Here is a 26,043-nt window from a genome sequence, read left to right as displayed (position 1 = left end):
TAAATTAAACTTTGAATTATTTTTATAATAAATTAATCAATTTATTTTAAAATAATCACTTGAATTATTTATATAATAAATTAAACAATTAATTATAAATTAAACTATTGAATTATCTATATAATCAATTAAACTATTGAATTATTTGTACAATCAATTTAGCTTTGAATTATTTTTAGAATAAATTAATCAATTTTTAAAAAAATAATCACTTGAATCATTTATATAAAAAATTTAACAATTCATTATAAATTAAATTTTTGAATGATTTATATAATAAATTAAACAAATCATTATTAATTAAACTATTGAATTATTTATATAATAAATCAATCTGTTGAATTATTTATATAATCAAATAAGCTTTGAATTATTTCGATAATAAGTTAATCAATTTATTTTAAAATAATCACTTGAATTATTTCTATCATAAATTAACCAATTCATTACAAATTAAACTCTTGATTTATTTATATAATCATTTGAACCTTGAATTATTTTTATAATAAATTATACAATTCATTTAAAAAATAATCACTTCAATTCATTATATAATAAATTAAACAATTCATTATGAATTAAACTATTGAATTATTTATATAATAAATTAAACTATAGAATTATTTATATCATAAAATAAACTTTGAATTATTTTTATAATAAATTAAACAATTCATTTTAAAACAATCACTTGAATTATTTGTATAATAAATTAAACAATTCATTACAAGTTAAACTATTGAATTATTAATATAATAAATTACACAATTCATTTCAAAATCATCACTTGAATTATTTATATAATAAATTAAACAATTCATTATAAATTAAATTTTTGAATGATTTATGTAATAAATTAAACAATTCATTACAAATTAAACTATTGAATCATTTATATGATCAATTAAACCTTGAATTATTTTTATAATAAATTAAACAATTCATTTAAAAAATAATCACTTCAATTTATTATATAATAAATTAAACAATTCATTCTACATTAAACTATTGAATTATTTAGATAATAAATTAAACTATAGAATTATTTTTATAATAAAATAAGCTTTGAATTATTTTTATAATAAATTTATCAATTTATTTTAAACTAATCACTTGAATTATTTATGTAATAAATTCAACTATTCATTACGTATTAAACTATTGAATTATTGACATAATAAATTAAACTATTGAATTATTTATATAATAAAATAAGCTTTGAATTATTTTTATAATAAATTAATCAATTTATTTTAAAATAATCACTTGAATTATTTATATAATAAATCAAACAATTCATTGTAAATTAAACTATAGAATTATTTATGTAACAAAATAAACTTTGAATTATTTATAAAATAATTTAAACAATTCATTATTAATTAACATGTTGAAATATTTATATAATAAATTAAACAATTCATTATTAATTAAACTATTGAATTATCTATATAATCAATTAAACTATTGAATTATTTGTACAATCAATTTAGCTTTGAATTATTTTTAGAATAAATTAATCATTTTTTAAAAAAATAATCACTTGAATTATGTATAAAATAAATTGAACAATTCATTAAAAATTAACTGTTGAATTATTTGCATGATAAATTACCTATTGAATTATTTATATAATAAATTAAACTTTGAATTATTTTTATAATAAATTAAACAATTCATTTTAAAATAATCACTTGAATTATTCATATAATAAATTTAACAATTCATTATAAATTAAACTATTGAATTATTTATATAATAAAATATGCTTTGAAATATTTTTATAATAAATTAAACAATTCATTTAAAAAATAATCACTTGAATTATTCATATAATAAATTAAACCATTGAATTTTTTATATCACAAAATAAACTTTGAATTATATTTATAATAAATTAAACAATTCATTTCAATATAATCACTTGAATTACTGATATAATAAATTAAACAATTCATTATCAATTAAACTATTGAATTATTTATAGTTACCGGTCACTGGGACCCTGAAGCCCCGCCCACTCTTTGTTACCGGTCACTGGGACCCTGAAGCCCCGCCCACTCTTTGTTACCGGTCACTGGGACCCTGAAGCCCCGCCCACTCATTGTTACTGGTCACTGGGACCCTGAAGCCCCGCCCACTTTTTGTTACCGGTCACTGGGACCCTGAAGCCCCGCCCACTCTTTGTTACCGGTCACTGGGACCCTGAAGCCCCGCCCACTCATTGTTACTGGTCACTGGGACCCTGACCCCCCGCCCACTCATTGTTACCGGTCACTGGGACCCTGAAGCCCCGCCCACTCATTGTTCCTGGTCACTGGGACCCTGAAGCCCCGCCCACTCATTGTTCCTGGTCACTGGGACCCTGAAGCCCCGCCCACTCATTGTTACCGGTCACTGGGACCCTGAAGCCCCGCCCACTCTTTGTTACCGGTCACTGGGACCCTGAAGCCCCGCCCACTCTTTGTTACCGGTCACTGGGACCCTGAAGCCCCGCCCACTCATTGTTACCGGTCACTGGGACCCTGAAGCCCCGCCCGCTCATTGTTACCGGTCACTGGGACTCTGAAGCCCCGCCCACTCATTGTTACCGGTCACTGGGACCATGAAGCCCCGCCCACTCTTTGTTACCGGTCACTGGGACCCTGAAGCCCCGCCCACTCATTGTTACCGGTCACTGGGACCATGAAGCCCCGCCCACTCATTGTTACCGGTCACTGGGACCCTGAAGCCCCGCCCACTCATTGTTACCGGTCACTGGGACCATGAAGCCCCGCCCACTCTTTGTTACTGGTCACTGGGACCCTGAAGCCCCGCCCACTCATTGTTACCGGTCACTGGGACCCTGAAGCCCCGCCCACTCATTGTTACTGGTCACTGGGACCCTGAAGCCCCTCCCACTCTTTGTTACCGGTCACTGGGACCCTGAAGCCCCGCCCACTCTTTGTTACCGGTCACTGGGACCCTGACCCCCCTCCCAATCATTGTTACTGGTCACTGGGACCCTGAAGCCCCGCCCACTCATTGTTACCGGTCACTGGGGCCATGAAGCCCCGCCCACTCTTTGTTACCGGTCACTGGGACCCTGACCCCCCTCCCAATCATTGTTACTGGTCACTGGGACCCTGAAGCCCCGCCCACTCATTGTTACCGGTCACTGGGACCCTGAAGCCCCGCCCACTCATTGTTACTGGTCACTGGGACCCTGAAGCCCCGCCCACTCATTGTTACCGGTCACTGGGACCCTGAAGCCCCGCCCACTCATGGTTACCGGTCACTGGGACCCTGAAGCCCCGCCCACTCTTTGTTACCGGTCACTGGGACCCTGACCCCCCGCCCACTCATTGTTACTGGTCACTGGGACCCTGACCCCCCGCCCAATCATTGTTACTGGTCACTGGGACCCTGAAGCCCCGCCCACTCATTGTTACCGGTCAATGGAGCCATGAAGCCCCGCCCACTCTTTGTTACCGGTCACTGGGATCCTGAAGCCCCGCCCACTCTTTGTTACCGGTCACTGGGACCCTGAAGCCCCGCCCACTCATTGTTACTGGTCACTGGGACCCTGAAGCCCCGCCCACTCATTGTTACTGGTCACTGGGAGCCTGAAGCCCCACCCACTCATTGTTACCGGTCAATGGGACCCTGAAGCCCCGCCCACTCTTTTTTACTGGTCACTGGGACCCTGAAGCCCCGCCCACTCATTGTTACCGGTCACTGGGACCCTGAAGCCCCGCCCACTCATTGTTACTGGTCACTGGGACCCTGAAACCCCGCCCACTCTTTTTTACCGGTCACTGGGAACCTGAGGCCCCGCCCACTCATTGTTACCGGTCACTGGGAACCTGAGGCCCCGCCCACTCATTGTTACTGGTCACTGGGACCCTGAAGCCCCGCCCACTCATTGTTCCTGGTCACTGGGACCCTGAAGCCCCGCCCAATCATTGTTACTGGTCACTGGGACCCTGAAGCCCCGCCCACTCATTGTTACTGGTCACTGGGACCCTGAAGCCCCGCCCACTCTTTTTTACCGGTCACTGGGAACCTGAGGCCCCGCCCACTCATTGTTACCGGTCACTGGGAACCTGAAGCCCCGCCCACTCATTGTTACTGGTCACTGGGACCCTGAAGCCCCGCCCACTCATTGTTACCGGTCACTGGGACCCTGAAGCCCCGCCCACTCATTGTTACCGGTCACTGGGACCCTGAAGCCCCGGCCACTCATTGTTACTGGTCACTGGGACCCTGCAGCCCCGCCCACTCTTGTTTACCGGTCACTGGGAACCTGAGGCCCCGCCCACTCATTGTTACCGGTCACTGGGAACCTGAGGCCCCGCCCACTCAGTGTTACTGGTCACTGGGACCCTGAAGCCCCGCCCACTCATTGTTACCGGTCACTGGGACCCTGAAGCCCCGCCCACTCATTGTTACTGGTCACTGGGACCCTGAAGCCCCGCCCACTCATTGTTACTGGTCACTGGGACCCTGAAGCCCCGCCCACTCTTTTTTACCGGTCACTGGGAACCTGAGGCCCCGCCCACTCATTGTTACCGGTCACTGGGAACCTGAGGCCCCGCCCACTCATTGTTACTGGTCACTGGGACCCTGAAGCCCCGCCCACTCATTGTTACCGGTCACTGGGACCCTGAAGCCCCGCCCACTCATTGTTACTGGTCACTGGGACCCTGAAGCCCCGCCCACTAATTGTTACTGGTCACTGGGACCATGAAGCCCCGCCCACTCTTTGTTACCGGTCACTGGGACCCTGAAGCCCCGCCCACTCATTGTTACCGGTCACTGGGACCATGAAGCCCCGCCCACTCATTGTTACCGGTCACTGGGACCCTGAAGCCCCGCCCACTCATTGTTACCGGTCACTGGGACCCTGAAGCCCCGCCCACTCATTGTTACTGGTCACTGGGACCCTGAAGCCCCTCCCACTCTTTGTTACCGGTCACTGGGACCCTGACCCCCCTCCCAATCATTGTTACTGGTCACTGGGACCCTGAAGCCCCGCCCACTCATTGTTACCGGTCACTGGGGCCATGAAGCCCCGCCCACTCTTTGTTACCGGTCACTGGGACCCTGACCCCCCTCCCAATCATTGTTACTGGTCACTGGGACCCTGAAGCCCCGCCCACTCATTGTTACCGGTCACTGGGACCCTGAAGCCCCGTCCACTCTTTTTTACCGGTCACTGGGACCCTGAAGCCCCGCCCACTCATTGTTACTGGTCACTGGGACCCTGAAGCCCCGCCCACTCATTGTTACTGGTCACTGGGACCCTGAAGCCCCGCCCACTCATTGTTCCTGGTCACTGGGACCCTGAAGCCCCGCCCACTCATTGTTACCGGTCACTGTGACCCTGAAGCCCCGCCCACTCATTGTTACTGGTCACTGGGACCCTGAAGCCCCGCCCACTCATTGTTACCGGTCACTGGGACCCTGAAGCCCCGCCCACTCATTGTTACCGGTCACTGGGACCCTGAAGCCCCGCCCACTCATTGTTACTGGTCACTGGGACCCTGACCCCCCGCCCAATCATTGTTACTGGTCACTGGGACCCTGAAGCCCCGCCCACTCATTGTTACCGGTCACTGGGGCCATGAAGCCCCGCCCACTCTTTGTTACCAGTCACTGGGACCCTGAAGCCCCGCCCACTCTTTGTTACCGGTCACTGGGACCCTGAAGCCCCACCCACTCATTGTTACTGGTCACTGGGACCCGGAAGCCCCGCCCACTCATTGTTACTGGTCACTGGGACCCTGAAGCCCCACCCACTCATTGTTACCGGTCAATGGGACCCTGAAGCCCCGCCCACTCTTTTTTACTGGTCACTGGGTCCCTGAAGCCCCGTCCACTCATGGTTACCGGTCACTGGGACCCTGAAGCCCCGCCCACTCTTTGTTACCGGTCACTGGGACCCTGACCCCCCGCCCACTCATTGTTACTGGTCACTGGGACCCTGACCCCCCGCCCAATCATTGTTACTGGTCACTGGGACCCTGAAGCCCCGCCCACTCATTGTTACCGGTCAATGGAGCCATGAAGCCCCGCCCACTCTTTGTTACCGGTCACTGGGACCCTGAAGCCCCGCCCACTCTTTGTTACCGGTCACTGGGACCCTGAAGCCCCGCCCACTCATTGTTACTGGTCACTGGGACCCTGAAGCCCCGCCCACTCATTGTTACTGGTCACTGGGAGCCTGAAGCCCCACCCACTCATTGTTACCGGTCAATGGGACCCTGAAGCCCCGCCCACTCTTTTTTACTGGTCACTGGGACCCTGAAGCCCCGCCCACTCATTGTTACCGGTCACTGGGAACCTGAGGCCCCGCCCACTCATTGTTACTGGTCACTGGGACCCTGAAGCCCCGCCCACTCATTGTTCCTGGTCACTGGGACCCTGAAGCCCCGCCCAATCATTGTTACTGGTCACTGGGACCCTGAAGCCCCGCCCACTCATTGTTACTGGTCACTGGGACCCTGAAGCCCCGCCCACTCTTTTTTACCGGTCACTGGGAACCTGAGGCCCCGCCCACTCATTGTTACCGGTCACTGGGAACCTGAAGCCCCGCCCACTCATTGTTACTGGTCACTGGGACCCTGAAGCCCCGCCCACTCATTGTTACCGGTCACTGGGACCCTGAAGCCCCGCCCACTCATTGTTACCGGTCACTGGGACCCTGAAGCCCCGGCCACTCATTGTTACTGGTCACTGGGACCCTGAAGCCCCGCCCACTCTTGTTTACCGGTCACTGGGAACCTGAGGCCCCGCCCACTCATTGTTACCGGTCACTGGGAACCTGAGGCCCCGCCCACTCATTGTTACTGGTCACTGGGACCCTGAAGCCCCGCCCACTCATTGTTACCGGTCACTGGGACCCTGAAGCCCCGCCCACTCATTGTTACTGGTCACTGGGACCCTGAAGGCCCGCCCACTCATTGTTACTGGTCACTGGGACCCTGAAGCCCCGCCCACTCTTTTTTACCGGTCACTGGGAACATGAGGCCCTGCCCACTCATTGTTACCGGTCACTGGGAACCTGAGGCCCCGCCCACTCATTGTTACTGGTCACTGGGACCCTGAAGCCCCGCCCACTCATTGTTACCGGTCACTGGGACCCTGAAGCCCCGCCCACTCATTGTTACTGGTCACTGGGACCCTGAAGCCCCGCCCACTAATTGTTACTGGTCACTGGGACCATGAAGCCCCGCCCACTCTTTGTTACCGGTCACTGGGACCCTGAAGCCCCGCCCACTCATTGTTACCGGTCACTGGGACCATGAAGCCCCGCCCACTCATTGTTACCGGTCACTGGGACCATGAAGCCCCGCCCACTCATTGTTACCGGTCACTGGGACCCTGAAGCCCCGCCCACTCATTGTTACCGGTCACTGGGACCCTGAAGCCCCGCCCACTCATTGTTACTGGTCACTGGGACCCTGAAGCCCCTCCCACTCTTTGTTACCGGTCACTGGGACCCTGACCCCCCTCCCAATCATTGTTACTGGTCACTGGGACCCTGAAGCCCCGCCCACTCATTGTTACCGGTCACTGGGGCCATGAAGCCCCGCCCACTCTTTGTTACCGGTCACTGGGACCCTGACCCCCCTCCCAATCATTGTTACTGGTCACTGGGACCCTGAAGCCCCGCCCACTCATTGTTACCGGTCACTGGGACCCTGAAGCCCCGTCCACTCTTTTTTACCGGTCACTGGGACCCTGAAGCCCCGCCCACTCATTGTTACTGGTCACTGGGACCCTGAAGCCCCGTCCACTCTTTTTTACCGGTCACTGGGACCCTGAAGCCCCGCCCACTCATTGTTACCGGTCACTGGGACCCTGAAGCCCCGTCCACTCTTTTTTACCGGTCACTGGGACCCTGAAGCCCCGCCCACTCATTGTTACTGGTCACTGGGACCCTGAAGCCCCGCCCACTCATTGTTACTGGTCACTGGGACCCTGAAGCCCCGCCCACTCATTGTTCCTGGTCACTGGGACCCTGAAGCCCCGCCCACTCATTGTTACCGGTCACTGTGACCCTGAAGCCCCGCCCACTCATTGTTACTGGTCACTGGGACCCTGAAGCCCCGCCCACTCATTGTTACCGGTCACTGGGACCCTGAAGCCCCGCCCACTCATTGTTACCGGTCACTGGGACCCTGAAGCCCCGCCCACTCATTGTTACTGGTCACTGGGACCCTGTCCCCCCGCCCAATCATTGTTACTGGTCACTGGGACCCTGAAGCCCCGCCCACTCATTGTTACCGGTCACTGGGGCCATGAAGCCCCGCCCACTCTTTGTTACCAGTCACTGGGACCCTGAAGCCCCGCCCACTCTTTGTTACCGGTCACTGGGACCCTGAAGCCCCACCCACTCATTGTTACTGGTCACTGGGACCCGGAAGCCCCGCCCACTCATTGTTACTGGTCACTGGGACCCTGAAGCCCCACCCACTCATTGTTACCGGTCAATGGGACCCTGAAGCCCCGCCCACTCTTTTTTACTGGTCACTGGGACCCTGAAGCCCCGTCCACTCATTGTTACCGGTCACTGGGAACCTGAGGCCCCGCCCACTCATTGTTACTGGTCACTGGGACCCTGAAGCCCCGCCCACTCATTGTTCCTGGTCACTGGGACCCTGAAGCCCCGCCCACTCTTTTTTACCGGTCACTGGGACCCTGAAGCCCCGCCCACTCATTGTTACCGGTCAATGGGGCCATGAAGCCCCGCCCACTCTTTGTTACCAGTCACTGGGACCCTGAAGCCCCGCCCACTCTTTGTTACCGGTCACTGGGACCCTGAAGCCCCACCCACTCATTGTTACTGGTCACTGGGACCCGGAAGCCCCGCCCACTCATTGTTACTGGTCACTGGGACCCTGAAGCCCCACCCACTCATTGTTACCGGTCAATGGGACCCTGAAGCCCCGCCCACTCTTTTTTACTGGTCACTGGGACCCTGAAGCCCCGTCCACTCATTGTTACCGGTCACTGGGAACCTGAGGCCCCGCCCACTCATTGTTACTGGTCACTGGGACCCTGAAGCCCCGCCCACTCATTGTTCCTGGTCACTGGGACCCTGAAGCCCCGCCCACTCTTTTTTACCGGTCACTGGGACCCTGAAGCCCCGCCCACTCATTGTTACCGGTCAATGGGACCCTGAAGCCCCGCCCACTCTTTTTTACCGGTCACTGGGAACCTGAGGCCCCGCCCACTCATTGTTACCGGTCACTGGGAACCTGAGGCCCCGCCCACTCATTGTTACTGGTCACTGGGACCCTGAAGCCCCGCCCACTCATTGTTCCTGGTCACTGGGACCCTGAAGCCCCGCCCACTCATTGTTCCTGGTCACTGGGACCCTGAAGCCCCGCCCAACTCATTGTTACCGGTCACTGGGACCCTGAAGCCCCGCCCACTCTTTGTTACCGGTCACTGGAACCCTGAAGCCCCGCCCACTTTTTTGCACCTGTACCAAGATGGCCGCGCATGCTCCTTAGTTCCAACATGACTTCCTCTCGCACGATGGCGGCCGCCGGACGGGCCTGTCACCGAAGTGCAAACACGGGGTCTTCTTCCTCTTATTTGTGTCCTCAAGCCGCCACCATGAGTTTGTGAAGATTCCCGCCCACCCACAGATCCAATTCCTCCCCGTTCTCCTCCCGGCCTCCGTCTCGCCTGTTTCCACTCAGTCTATTGCCGCCATTCGCACTGCGCATGCTCAGAGCACTGACCGTCCTGCGCCTGCGCACTGGTCTCCCGTTGTCATTAGTTGGGCACAGTCTGAGCCGCGGGGGATTCTGGGCAATTACCCCGCCATTGAAAGCCGGAATTGATGAACGGAAAGTTAATGATTGTCATCCCATCGAGGTTGGCGCCAGGGATGCAACAAACAAAATAAATAAATACATTCTACAGAAACCCGAGAGCTCGGGCCCTCCCCCATGGTGATAAGTTAACTGGCCGCCACTTTTCAGTTACTAATTCGCACCTCAGGCCCGCCCCCCGCCCCCCGCCCCCCGCCCCCCGCTAGTCTGGTTTAATTGCTGAATGTCCAACTCGAATTCAAACCTGTCATTCTCAGGGAAACTTAGGTTACTTTATTCTGTGTACTACCCGAGAGCCAGTTAATGGCTTTAATAAGCTGGCAACAATTTTTGTAAAGGTGGAAAGAGGAGAAAAATGCCACGAGCGATGCCTCAAAACAAAAGGGACCACTTACACTGGGACACTAAATACCGGGACCACTTACACTGGGACACTAAATACCGGGACCACTTACACTGGGACACTAAATACCGGGACCACTTACACTGGGACACTAAATACCGGGACCACTTACACTGGGACACTAAATACCGGGACCACTTACACTGAGACACTAAATACCGGGACCACTTACACTGAGACACTAAATACCGGGACCACTTACACTGGGACACTAAATACCGGGACCACTTACACTGGGACACTAAATACCGGGACCACTTACACTGGGACACTAAATACCGGGACCACTTACACTGAGACACTAAATACCGGGACCACTTACACTGGGACACTAAATACCGGGACCACTTACACTGGGACACTAAATACCGGGACCACTTACACTGGGACACTAAATACCGGGACCACTTACACTGAGACACTAAATACCGGGACCACTTACACTGAGACACTAAATACCGGGACCACTTACACTGGGACACTAAATACCGGGACCACTTACACTGGGACACTAAATACCGGGACCACTTACACTGGGACACTAAATACCGGGACCACTTACACTGAGACACTAAATACCGGGACCACTTACACTGAGACACTAAATACCGGGACCACTTACACTGGGACACTAAATACCGGGACCACTTACACTGGGACACTAAATACCGGGACCACTTACACTGGGACACTAAATACCGGGACTACTTACACTGGGACACTAAATACCGGGACCACTTACACTGGGACACTAAATACCGGGACCACTTACACTGGGACACTAAATACCGGGACCACTTACACTGGGACACTAAATACCGGGACTGCTTACACTGGGACACTAAATACCGGGACCGCTTACACTGGGACACTAAATACCGGGACCACTTACACTGGGACACTAAATACCGGGACCACTTACACTGGGACACTAAATACCGGGACCACTTACACTGGGACACTAAATACCGGGACCACTTACACTGGGACACTAAATACCGGGACCACTTACACTGGGACACTAAATACCGGGACCACTTACACTGGGACACTAAATACCGGGACCACTTACACTGGGACACTAAATACCGGGACCACTTACACTGGGACACTAAATACCGGGACTACTTACACTGGGACACTAAATACCGGGACCACTTACACTGGGACACTAAATACCGGGACCACTTACACTGGGACACCAAATACCGGGACTACTTACACTGGGACACTAAATACCGGGACTACTTACACTGGGACACTAAATACCGGGACCACTTACACTGGGACACTAAATACCGGGACCACTTACACTGGGACACTAAATACCGGGACCACTTACACTGGGACACCAAGTACAGGGAACACTCATATGGTGACATCCTTTTGAATCCTTTTTTGCACCTTCTCCAGTGCCTGTATATCCATTTTATAATAAGGAGACCAAAACTGTGCACAGTACTCCAAATGTAGTCTAATAAAAGTTCTATACAAGTTGAACATAACTTCTCTGCATTTCAATTTTATCCCTCCAGAAATGAACCCCAGTACTTGGTTTGCTTTTTTATGGCCATTTCAACCCGCGTCACTACTTTTAGTGACTTGTGTGCCCCTAGAATCCTTTGCTCTTCTACCCGATTTACACTTATTTTCCAAGCATTGTGTGGCCCCCTTGTTCTTGCTACCAAAATTCTCCACTTCACCCTCATCTTTTTAAAATCCCTTTGCCAATTACAGTCCAAACTGCAAGTTTATTAATGCCTTCTTGTATTTTGTCTTAGTCTTCATCAGTATTAACTATACAAATAACCACCTTTCCTCACCCCACCCTCCGCCACAATCTGGTGTCATCTGTAAATTTTGTAATTGTACATCCGATTCCCGAGTTCAAATCGTTTATGTAAATTGTGAACAGTGGTCCCCGCACTGCTCATTGAGGGACACCACTTTCCACCTCTTACCAGTCTTACTAGCTGCCCTTAACCCCTATTTTCTGTTTTAGAGCAGTGATCAAGAGAAACTTCTTTACAGAGGGCATTGTGAGACTGTGGAATTCACTTTCAAAGTTCTGTAATGACAAGTTCTCCTCATGTTTTTATCCAAAACAGGCCTCAGCCCAGTCATTTACTCCAAACGTTGATTCAATGGTTCAAGCTAAGAGGTGCCAGGTATCACAGTGGGAGAGAACCTAGAGTAAATGTCGGGATCGTCCCCACACCGTGGATGGTCCGGGTCGTGTACTTTTCATTATCCTGGTGTCTAACAAACAAACATCAATAAAACCGTGAATTCTGGAAATACACTGCAGATCCTTCTTTATCTGGAGATCAAATGACTGTTGTATAATTGTGCCAGCAGTTAACAGGCTCCTGTGAACTCCTCCCTCTGCTATTTTGATGCAGACTTTAACCCATTTATTTTAAACGGGTTTATTTTAAATGAGTTAACGCCTGCCTTAAATGGTAGACTCAGGACTGTCACTCAAACAGGTGAAATCTTCATAGAATAATGATCACAGTCATTTTTAAACTGGACACCGCACGGTGACTTTGCTGTCAGTGAAGAGAGATGAGAAAGATCAAAGTGCCGTTTGCCCCTCTCAGTGTGGTCCTGAAGGACGATCCTCCCCCCAGATTGTACTTTCTGAGCTCCAGACAGGCGATGCTAAACACTCAGGTGGGAAAGACCAAAATCTACAACAAGGTGTTTAAAATAAAGTTGATTTATTTAATAGATATCCAGAATATTAAACTCCAGCCCAGTTACAGGGATTATTAACATCAGAAGAAACAACCCCCAACTGTCAGAATGACTTGGACATGAATGTAAAAGGTATGATCAGTAAGTTCGCTGATGATACAAAAATTGGTAGGGTGGTAAATAGCGAGGAGGATAGCCTCAGTCTGCAGGACGATATAGATGGGTTGGTCAGATGGGCGGAACAGCGGCAAATGGAATTTAACCCGGAAAAGTGCGAGGTGATGCACTTTGGAGGGACTAACAAGGCAAGGGAATACACAATGAATGGGAGGACCCTAGGCAAGACAGAGGGTCAGAGGGATCTTGGTGTGCAAGTTCACAGATCCCTGAAGGCGGCGGAACAGGTAGATAAGGTGGTAAAGAAGGCATATGGGATACTTGCCTTTATTAGCCGAGGCATAGAATATAAGAGCAAGGAGGTTATGATGGAGCTGTATAAAACACTGGTTAGGCCACAGCTGGAGTACTGTGTGCAGTTCTGGTCGCCACACTACAGGAAGGATGTGATCGCTTTGGAGAGGGTGCAGAGGAGATTCACCAGGATGTTACCAGGGCTGGAGCGCTTCAGCTATGAAGAGAGACTGGGAAGATTGGGTTTGTTTTCCTTGGAGCAGAGGAGGCTGAGGGGGGACATGATTGAGGTGTACAAAATTATGAGGGGCACAGATAGGATGGATACTAAGGAGCTTTTTCCCTTCGTTGAGGGTTCTATAACAAGGGGACATAGATTCAAGGTAAAAGGCGGGAGGTTTAGAGGGGATTTGAGAAAGAACTTTTTCACCCAGAGGGTGGTTGGAGTCTGGAACTCACTGCCTGAAAGGGTTGTGGAGGCAGGAACCCTCACAACATTCAAGAAGCATTTGGATGAGCACTTGAAATGCCATAGCATACAAGGCTACGGACCAAATGCTGGAATATGGGATTAGTGTAGACAGGGCTGATGGCCGGCGCGGACACGATGGGCCGAAGGGCCTCTATCCGTGCTGTATAACTCTATGACCTCTATGACTCTAATATGGTTCAGTCCTGGATGGGATTAAGAGCAGAATCCGACCCCTGCATTCATATGTGAACTCACTGGTGACTCAGCATGTGTGATGACTGAGTGAATCCCTTCCCACACACAGAGCAGGTGAACAGTCTCACTCCAATGGGTGTGCATTAATGTGTCAGCAGTTCATTTCTGCTTTTAAAGTCAGAACAATTAAAGGTCTCTCCCCAGGGTGAGTACGTTGGTGTGTCAGAAGGTGGGATGACCGAGTAAATCTCTTCTTACAAACGGAGCAGATGAATGGCCTCTCCCCAGTATGAGTGCGTTGGCGTCTCAGCAATTCGTTTCTGCTTTTAAACCTCTTCTCACAGTCAGAACATTTAAACGGTGTCTCATCAGAGTGAACTCCCTGGTGTGACAGAAGGTGGGATGACCGAGTGAATCTCTTCTTACACACGCAGCAGGTGAACAGTCTCCCCCCAGTGTGAGTGCGGCGATATCTCAGCAATTCATTTCTGCCTTTAAACCTCTTCTCACAGTCAGAACATTTAACAGGTCTCTCTTCAGAGTGAACTCGCTGGTGTGTCAGCAGGGTGGATGACCGAGTGAATTCCTTCCTACACATGGAGCTGGTGAACGGGTCTCTCCCCATTGTGAACTCGCTGGTGTGACAGAAGGTGGGATGCCCGAGTGAATCTCTTCTTACACTTAGAGCGGTTGAACGGCCTCTCCCCAGTGTCAGTGCGTTGGTGGTCCAGCAGTTTGTTTCTGAATTTAAATCTCTTCCCAGATTCAGAACATTTGAAAGGTCTCTCATCAGAGTGAACTCGCTGGTGCGTCAGCAGTTCGGATGAAATACTGAATCCCTTCCCGGACACAGAGCAGGTGAACGGTCTCTCCCCAGTGTGAGTGCGTTGGTGTGTCAGCAGATTCCTTTTGGTTTTACACCTCTTCTCACAGTCAGAGCATTTAAAAGGTCTTTCATCGGTGTGAACTCGCGGGTGCGTCAGGTGTGATGACCGAGTGAATCCCTTCCCACACACGGAGCAGATGAACGGTCTCTCCCCAGTGTGAGTGCGTTGGTGTTCCAGCAGTTTGTTTGTGCTTTTAAAGCTCTTTCCACAGTCAGAGCATTTAAAGGTCTCTCACCAGAGTGAACTCGCTGGTGTCTCAGCAGGGTGGATGACCAAGTGAATCCCTTCCCATACACGGAGCAGGTGAACAGTCACCCCCCGCCCCCCCCCCCCCAGTGTGAGTGCGGCGATGTCTCAGCAATTCGTTTCTGACTTTAAACCTCTTCTCACAGTCAGAACATTTAACAGGTCTCTCCCCAGTGTGAACTCGCTGGTGTGTCAGCAGGGTGGATGACCGAGTGAATCCCTTCCTATACACGGGGCAGATGAACGGTCTCTCCTCAGTGTGAGTGCGTTGGTGTCCCAGCAGATTACATTTGCTTTTAAACCTCTTCTCACAGTCAGAACATGTGAAAGGTCTATTATCAGTGTGAACTCGCTGGTTTCTCAGCAGGTTGGATGACCAAATGAATCTCTTCCCACACACGGAGCAGGTGAACGGCCTCTCCCCAGTGTGAATGCGCTGGTGTAAGAGGAGGTCGTGTGACTGAGCGAATCCCTTCCCACACACGGAGCAGGTGAACGGCCTCACCCCGGTGTGACTGCGTCGATGAGTTTCCAGCTGTGACGGGTAATTGAATCCCTTCCCACAGTCCCCACATTTCCACGGTTTCTCCGTGGTCCGGGTGTCCTTGTGTCTCTCCAGGTTGGACGATCAGTCGAAGCCTCGTCCACACACAGAACACGTGTATGGTTTCTCCCCGCTGTGATTGGTGTGATGTGTTTTCAGGCTGTGTAACTGGTTAAAGCTCTTTCCACAGTCAGTGCACTGGAACACTCTCACTCAGTGTGTGTCTCGTTGCTTTTCCACTCACACTGATGTTTGAAATCTTCTCCCACAGACAGAACAGACAAACATTTCTCCTTCTACATTCAAAGGCCGATGATATTCAAGTCCTGGTGAATCGAGTGACTCTCTCAGATCTTGAAATGATCTTTGGTTTGAGTTTCCTGTCTTCAAATCCTCCCCTTCTAATACCCTGTAAAAGGAGTTTACAAAAGTCATCACTGTAAATATGGTATGGAGATTCAGAACAGGCTATTCTAGTTGCTATGGAACATTCTCACCTCTCTTGTTCCCCCAAAACTGTAAATCCCCTGTCCCACACAATCTCCCTCCTCCCTGTGCTGAAATCCAAACCAATCGCATCATCTTTCAGTGGCCCTAAACCATGAGTGAAAGGGTGAGAGAGCGTGAGAGTGAATGTGAGAGAGTGAATGTGAGAGAGTGAATGTGTGAGAGTGTGATAGAGTGAATGTGAGAGGGTGATAGAGTGAATGTGAGAGTGTGATAGAGTGAATGTGAGAGTGTGATAGAGTGAATGTGAGAGGGTGATAGAGTGAATGTGAGTACAGCAGTGGACTCGGTGTGGAGAATGAAGTGGGGCAGGTGGATCATGTTTCAATGGGGCAGCAGTGATCATAATCTCATTAGGTTTAAAATAGTTACTGAAAAGAACAAAGAACAAACAAATGTGAATATAATTAACTGGATGAGGGGTAATTCCAGTGAGTTAAAAAGGGATCTTGCCCAGGTGGATTGGAATCAAAAATTGGCAACAAAACAGTAATTGAACAATGGGAGGCCTTCAAGGAAGAGATGGTTCGGGTACAGAGCAGACAGATCCCAACGGGAGAGAAAGGAAGGGCATTCAAAGCTAGAGCTCCCTGGATGACTAAAGAGATAGAGATCAAAATGAAACAGAAAAAGGAGGGTTATGACGAATGTAAGGTTCATAATACCGTCGTGAACCAGGCTGAACAAAGAAAGTACAGAGATCTAAAAAAGTGAATAAGAGGTGCAAAGAGAGAGTATGAGAATAGATTGGTGATTAACATAAAAGGGAATCCAAAAGTCTTTTATAAACATACAAACAGTAATAGGGTAGAGAAAGGAAGGGCAGGGTCGCTTAGGGACAATGAAGGAGATCTTCTTGTGGAGGCAGAGGGCATGGCTGAGGCACTTAATGAGTACTTTACATCCGTCTTCACCAGAGAAGAGGATTCTGCCATTGTAGCAGTTAAGGAGGAAGTAGCAGTGATATTGGAGACGATAAAAATAGGTAAAGAGAGGTACTTAAAAGATTGGCAGTGCTCAAAGTAAAACAGTCTTTCGGTCCAGATGGGATGCCTCCTAGATTACTGAGGGAAGTAAGGGTGTTGATAGCGGAGGCTCTGACCACAATCTTCCAATCCTCCTTGGTATGGGAGTGGTGTCTGAGGACTGGAGGATTGCAAGTGTTACACCCCTGTTCATAAATGTGGGAGAGGGATAAACCCGGCAATTACAGGCCAGTCAGCCTAACGTCGGTGGTGGGAAACTTCTAGAGACCAGAATTTGGGACAAAATTAATTCTCACTTGGAAGAACGTGAGTTAATAAATGACAGTCAATATAGATTTGTTAAAAGTAAAATCATGTCTGTCTAATTTGATTGAGTTCTTCAATGAAATAATGGAGAGGGTTGATGAGGGTAGTGCACTCGATGTTGTGTATACGGACATTTAAAAGGCGTTTGGTAAAGTACCACCTTATGCATCTGTTAGTAAAATTGAAGCCCATAGCAGCATGGATACAAAATTGGCGGAGAGGACAGAATGCAGAGAGCAGTGGTGAACCATTGTTTTACAAACTGGAAGGAAGTGTACAGTGATGTTCCACAGGGGTTGGGATTAGGACCATGACTCTTTTTGATGTATATTGATGGCCTGGACGTGGAACAAGTGGGGTGCCGCAAGGATTAGTGCTTGGGCCTCAGCTATTTACAATATATATCAATGACTTAGATGATGGGACCGAGTGTAATGTATCCAAGTTTGCTGAGGACATGAAGCTAGGTGGGAAAGTAAACTGTGAGGAGGACACAAAGAGTCTGCAAAGGGATATAGACAGGTTAAGTGAGTGGGCAAGAAGGTGGCAGATAGAGTATTATGTGGGGAAATGTGAGCTTATTCACTTTGGTGGGGAGAATAGAAAAACAGAATTTTTTAAATGGTGAGAAACTATTAAATGTTGGTGTTCAGAGAGATCTGGGTGTCCTCGTACAAGAAACACCGAAAGTTAACATGCAGGTACAGCAAGCAATTCAAAGCTGGAATGTTAGAATTTATTGCAAGGGGGTTGGAGCAGAAGAATAAGGAAGTCTTGTTGCAATTGTACAGGGCTTGGGTGAGGCCACACCTGGAGTACTGTGTACAGTTGTGCTCTCCTTATCTAAGGAAGGGTATATGCAGCGAAGGTTCACTAGATTGATTCCTGGGATGAGACGGTTGTCCTATGAGGAGAGATTGAATAGAATGGGCCTATACTCTGGAGTTTAGAAGAATGTTAGATATTTTATCAGTACATTAAGAACAAGAGGATAGCTAAGGAAAAGGTGGGACCTATCAGGGATGATAAGGGTAAATTGTGTGTAGAAGCAGAGCATGTGGGTAGGGTTTTAAATGAATATTTTTTCTCCATATTCACAAAGGAAGGGGATGATTCGGACATAGTAGTTAAAGTGGAGATGTGTGAAATATTGGATAAGGTAAACACAAGGAGAGACGAAGGACTAAAGTGACTGGAATCCTTGAAAGTTGATAAGTCACCAGGGCCGGATGGATTGTTTCCTGGGCTATTGAAGGAAGCCAGGGAGGAAATAGCGGATGCTCTGAGGATCAATTTCCAATCCTCACTAGATACAGGGGAGGTACCGGAGGACTGGAAGACTGCAAACGTAGTACCATTGTTTAAAAAGGGTACGACGGAAAGACCGAACAATTATAGGCCGGTCAGTCTTATCTCGGTGGTGGGCAAACTATTAGAATAAATACTGAAAGATAGGATAAACTCTCACTTGGAAAGGCATGGTTTAATCAGGGATAGTCAGCATGGATTTGTTCAGGGAAGGTCATGCCTTACAAATCTGATTAAATTCTTTGAGGAAGTGACAAGGAGGATTGATGAGGGTAGTGCTGTTGAATGTTGTCTACATGGAATACAAAAGCACGGATGTAATGACTGTATAAACTGTATAAAACGCTGGTAAGGCCACAGCTGGAGTATTGTGTGAAGTTCTGGTCATTTGACAAGGTCCCACATGGCAGACTGGTCAGAAAGGTAAAAGCCCATGGGATACAGGGAAATGTGATGAATTAGATCCAGAATTGGCTCAGTAACAGGAAACAAAGGGGAAAAGTCGATGGATATCTTTGCAAATGGAAATCCGTTTCCAGTGGTGTGCCATAGGGCTCAGTGTTGGGTCCCTTGCTCTTTGTGGTATATCTTAATGATTTGGACTTGAATTTCGGGAGCATGATTGGCAAATGTGCAGATGACACAAAAATTGGCTATGTAATTGATAGTGAAGAGGGTAGCTGTAGACTCCAAGAAGATATTAATGGGTTGGTGGAGTGGGCGGAAAAGTGGCAAATGGAGTTCAACTCGGAGAAGTGTGAGGCAATGCACTTCGGGAGGGCAAACAGTAAAAGAGAATACGCAGTAAACGGGAATATATTGAGACAGTGGAGGAAGTGAGACACCATGGAATACATGTGCACAGGTCACTGAAGGTGGCAGTACAGGTAGATAAGGTTGTGAAGAAGGCATACGGAATGCTTTCCGTTATTAGCCGAGGTATAGAATACAAAAGCATGGATGTAATGACTGTATAAACTGTATAAAACGCTGGTAAGGCCACAGCTGGAGTATTGTGCGCAGTTCTGGTCACCACCTTACAGGAAGGACGTAATTGCTCTGGAGAGAGTTGCCAAGGCTTGAATATTGCAGCTGCGAGGAGAGATTGGATAGGCTGGGGTTGTTTTCCTTGGAGCAGAGGAGGCTGAGGGGAGACTTGATTGAGGTGTACAAAATGATGAGGGGCCCAGATAGAGTAGACAGGAAGTACCTGTTTCCCCTAGCAGAGAGTTCAAGAACTAGAGGAAATAGATTTAAGCTGATTGGAGGAAGGATTAGAGGGGACACGAGGAAAAACTTATGTACCCAGAGGGTGGTGGGTGTATGGAATTCACTGCCTGAATTGGTGGTAGAGGCAGGGACCCTCAACTCTTTTAAAATGTACCTGGACCTTCACCTAAAGTGCTGTAAGCTGCAGGGCTACGGACCGGGTGCTGGAAGGTGGGATTAGAATGGACAACTGGTTGTTCTTCGAGCCAGCGCGGACACAATGGGCCGAATGGCCCCCTTCTGTGCTGTATCTTTTCTATGGTTCTATGGTTCTAAGAATGAGAGGTGATCTCATTGAAACTTGTAAGATTCTGAGAGGGCTTGAGAGGGTAGATACTGAAAGGATGTTTCCCCTTGCTGGAGAGTGCAGAAGTAGGAGCATTGTCTCAGGATAAGGGGTCGGCCATATAAGACTGAGATGAGGAGGAATTTCATCACTGAGAGTGTTGTAAATCTTTGGAATTCTCTATCTCAGAGGGCTGTGGATGCACAGTCGTTAATATATGCAAGGCTGAGATTGATAGATTTTTGGACTCGAAGGGAATCAAGGGATATGGGGATTGGGCAGTAAAGTGGAGTTGAGGTCAAAGATCAGCCTTGATCTTATTGAATACAGAGCAGGCTCAATGGGGCGTATGGCCTATTCCTGCTCCTATTCCTTATTTTCTTATGAGCCGTCACATTTTCTTCCTCATTTTCAGACTCGCCCTGACATTCACCATTTCTCCTTCATTTACACATGCTCCCTGAATGATCACCATTGCTCCTTCATCTTCAGACGCTCCCTGACCTTCACCATTTCTCCTTCATATACAGACGCTCCCTGACTGATCAACATTTCTCATTCATCAACAGACTCCCCCGACCTTCACCATTTCTCTTCATTTACAGATGCTCCCTGATCTGTCATTATTTATTGTCTATTTGCAGATGCTCCCTGACCGATCACCATTTATCCTTCATTTACTGACTCTCCCTGACCGATCACAATTTCTCACTCATTTACAGACGCTTCCTGACCGATCACCATTTCTCCTTCAAGTACGGACGCTCCCTGACCGATCACCATTTCTCCTTCATTTACAGATACTCCCTGACCGATCACCATTTCTTCATCATTTACAGACGCTCCCTGACCCGTCACCATTTCTCCTTCTTTTATAGACTCTCCCTGCCTTATCACCACTTCTGCTTCAATTACAGACTCTCCCTGACCGATCACCACTTCTGCTTCATTGACAAACTCTAACTGACCGATCACCATTTCGCCTTCATTTACTCACACTCCCTGATCAATCACCATTTCGCCTTCATTTACTCACACTCCCTGATCAATCACCATTTCGCCTTCATTTACTCACACTCCCTGATCAATCACCATTTCGCCTTCATTTACTCACGCTCCCTGATCAATCACCATTTATCCTTCATTTACCGACGCTCCCTGACCGATCACCATTTCTCCTTCATTTACAGACACTCCCTGATCAATCACCATTTCGCCTTCATTTACTCACACTCCCTGACCAATCACCATTTATCCTTCATTTACTCACACTCCCTGACCAATCACCATTTATCCTTCATTTACTCACACTCCCTGATCAATCACCATTTCGCCTTCATTTACTCACACTTCCTGACCAATCACCATTTATCCTTCATTTACTCACACTCCCTGATCAATCACCATTTCGCCTTCATTTACTCACACTCCCTGATCAATCACCATTTCGCCTTCATTTACTCACACTCCCTGATCAATCACCATTTCGCCTTCATTTACTCACACTCCCTGATCAATCACCATTTCGCCTTCATTTACTCACACTCCCTGACCAATCACCATTTATCCTTCATTTACTCACACTCCCTGATCAATCACCATTTCGCCTTCATTTACTCACACTCCCTGACCAATCACCATTTATCCTTCATTTACTCACGCTCCCTGACCAATCACCATTTATCCTTCATTTACAGACACTCCCTGATCAATCACCATTTCGCCTTCATTTACTCACACTCCCTGACCAATCACCATTTATCCTTCATTTACTCACGCTCCCTGACCAATCACCATTTATCCTTCATTTACTCACGCTCCCTGACCAATCACCATTTATCCTTCATTTACTCACGCTCCCTGACCAATCACCATTTATCCTTCATTTACAGACACTCCCTGATCAATCACCATTTATCCTTCATTTACTCACACTCCCTGATCAATCACCATTTATCCTTCATTTACTCACACTCCCTGATCAATCACCATTTATCCTTCATTTACTCACACTCCCTGACCAATCACCATTTATCCTTCATTTACTCACGCTCCCTGACCAATCACCATTTATCCTTCATTTACTCACGCTCCCTGACCAATCACCATTTATCCTTCATTTACAGACACTCCCTGATCAATCACCATTTATCCTTCATTTACTCACGCTCCCTGACCAATCACCATTTATCCTTCATTTACTCACACTCCCTGACCAATCACCATTTATCCTTCATTTACCGACGCTCCCTGACCGATCACCATTTCTCCTTCATTTACAGACACTCCCTGATCAATCACCATTTCGCCTTCATTTACTCACACTCCCTGATCAATCACCATTTCGCCTTCATTTACTCACACTCCCTGATCAATCACCATTTCGCCTTCATTTACTCACACTCCCTGACCAATCACCATTTATCCTTCATTTACTCACACTCCCTGACCAATCACCATTTATCCTTCATTTACCGACGCTCCCTGACCGATCACCATTTCTCCTTCATTTACAGACACTCCCTGATCAATCACCATTTCTCCTTCATTTACAGACACTCCCTGATCAATCACCATTTATCCTTCATTTACTCACACTCCCTGACCAATCACCATTTATCCTTCATTTACTCACGCTCCCTGATCAATCACCATTTCGCCTTCATTTACTCACACTCCCTGACCAATCACCATTTCGCCTTCATTTACTCACACTCCCTGACCAATCACCATTTCGCCTTCATTTACTCACACTCCCTGACCAATCACCATTTATCCTTCATTTACTCACACTCCCTGACCAATCACCATTTCGCCTTCATTTACTCACACTCCCTGACCAATCACCATTTCGCCTTCATTTACTCACACTCCCTGATCAATCACCATTTCGCCTTCATTTACTCACACTCCCTGATCAATCACCATTTATCCTTCATTTACTCACACTCCCTGACCAATCACCATTTATCCTTCATTTACTCACACTCCCTGATCAATCACCATTTCGCCTTCATTTACTCACACTCCCTGACCAATCACCATTTATCCTTCATTTACTCACGCTCCCTGACCAATCACCATTTATCCTTCATTTACAGACACTCCCTGACCGATCACCATTTATCCTTCATTTACTCACACTCCCTGACCAATCACCATTTATCCTTCATTTACTCACGCTCCCTGACCAATCACCATTTATCCTTCATTTACAGACACTCCCTGATCAATCACCATTTATCCTTCATTTACTCACACTCCCTGACCAATCACCATTTATCCTTCATTTACTCACACTCCCTGACCAATCACCATTTATCCTTCATTTACTCACGCTCCCTGACCAATCACCATTTATCCTTCATTTACAGACACTCCCTGATCAATCACCATTTATCCTTCATTTACTCACGCTCCCTGATCAATCACCATTTATCCTTCATTTACTCACACTCCCTGATCAATCACCATTTATCCTTCATTTACTCACACTCCCTGATCAATCACCATTTCGCCTTCATTTACTCACGCTCCCTGACCAATCACCATTTATCCTTCATTTACAGACACTCCCTGATCAATCACCATTTCGCCTTCATTTACTCACACTCCCTGATCAATCACCATTTCGCCTTCATTTACTCACACTCCCTGATCAATCACCATTTATCCTTCATTTACTCACACTCCCTGACCAATCACCATTTATCCTTCATTTACAGACACTCCCTGACCAATCACCATTTATCCTTCATTTACTCACGCTCCCTGATCAATCACCATTTATCCTTCATTTACTCACACTCCCTGACCAATCACCATTTATCCTTCATTTACTCACGCTCCCTGACCAATCACCATTTATCCTTCATTTACTCACACTCCCTGATCAATCACCATTTATCCTTCATTTACTCACACTCCCTGACCAATCACCATTTATCCTTCATTTACTCACGCTCCCTGATCAATCACCATTTATCCTTCATTTACTCACACTCCCTGACCAATCACCATTTATCCTTCATTTACTCACACTCCCTGATCAATCACCATTTATCCTTCATTTACTCACACTCCCTGACCAATCACCATTTATCCTTCATTTACTCACGCTCCCTGATCAATCACCATTTCTCCTTCATTTACTCACACTCCCTGATCAATCACCATTTCGCCTTCATTTACTCACACTCCCTGACCAATCACCATTTATCCTTCATTTACAGACACTCCCTGATCAATCACCATTTATCCTTCATTTACTCACACTCCCTGACCAATCACCATTTATCCTTCATTTACAGACACTCCCTGATCAATCACCATTTATCCTTCATTTACTCACACTCCCTGACCAATCACCATTTATCCTTCATTTACTCACGCTCCCTGACCAATCACCATTTATCCTTCATTTACAGACACTCCCTGACCAATCACCATTTATCTTTCATTTACTCACGCTCCCTGATCAATCACCATTTATCCTTCATTTACTCACACTCCCTGACCAATCATCATTTATCCTTCATTTACTCACGCTCCCTGACCAATCACCATTTATCCTTCATTTACAGACACACCCTGACCAATCACCATTTATCCTTCATTTACTCACACTCCCTGATCAATCACCATTTATCCTTCATTTACTCACACTCCCTGATCAATCACCATTTCGCCTTCATTTACTCACGCTCCCTGACCAATCACCATTTATCCTTCATTTACAGACACTCCCTGATCAATCACCATTTCGCCTTCATTTACTCACACTCCCTGATCAATCACCATTTATCCTTCATTTACTCACGCTCCCTGACCAATCACCATTTATCCTTCATTTACTCACGCTCCCTGACCAATCACCATTTATCCTTCATTTACTCACACTCCCTGATCAATCACCATTTATCCTTCATTTACTCACACTCCCTGATCAATCACCATTTATCCTTCATTTACTCACACTCCCTGATCAATCACCATTTATCCTTCATTTACTCACGCTCCCTGACCAATCACCATTTATCCTTCATTTACTCACACTCCCTGATCAATCACCATTTATCCTTCATTTACTCACGCTCCCTGACCAATCACCATTTATCCTTCATTTACTCACACTCCCTGATCAATCACCATTTATCCTTCATTTACTCACACTCCCTGATCAATCACCATTTATCCTTCATTTACTCACACTCCCTGATCAATCACCATTTATCCTTCATTTACTCACGCTCCCTGATCAATCACCATTTATCCTTCATTTACTCACGCTCCCTGACCAATCACCATTTATCCTTCATTTACTCACACTCCCTGATCAATCACCATTTCTCCTTCATTTACTCACACTCCCTGATCAATCACCATTTATCCTTCATTTACTCACACTCCCTGATCAATCACCATTTATCCTTCATTTACTCACGCTCCCTGACCAATCACCATTTATCCTTCATTTACTCACGCTCCCTGACCAATCACCATTTATCCTTCATTTACTCACACTCCCTGATCAATCACCATTTATCCTTCATTTACTCACACTCCCTGATCAATCACCATTTATCCTTCATTTACTCACACTCCCTGACCAATCACCATTTATCCTTCATTTACTCACACTCCCTGATCAATCACCATTTATCCTTCATTTACTCACACTCCCTGATCAATCA

At 47.0% G+C, this 26,043-nt stretch overlaps 1 protein-coding gene across 1 annotated transcript in view; it reads left to right on the top strand.

The window, feature by feature from the left end:
- LOC137341903 (chloride anion exchanger-like) overlaps window positions 1–12,307 on the top strand; it is a 76,204-nt gene extending 63,897 nt beyond the window's left edge. The window contains exon 10 of the mRNA XM_068005409.1: window positions 12,236–12,307. Within this exon, the coding sequence (XP_067861510.1) occupies window positions 12,236–12,307 (72 nt within the window). The remainder of the gene's footprint in view (window positions 1–12,235) is intronic.
- Window positions 12,308–26,043: the final 13,736 nt, after the last annotated feature.

This window comes from Heptranchias perlo, chromosome 24 (assembly GCF_035084215.1).
Source record: "Heptranchias perlo isolate sHepPer1 chromosome 24, sHepPer1.hap1, whole genome shotgun sequence".
Classification (NCBI taxonomy): domain Eukaryota; kingdom Metazoa; phylum Chordata; class Chondrichthyes; order Hexanchiformes; family Hexanchidae; genus Heptranchias; species Heptranchias perlo.
Note: the sequence above shows the minus strand (reverse complement) of the source record. Positions and strands in the feature narration are given on the sequence as shown.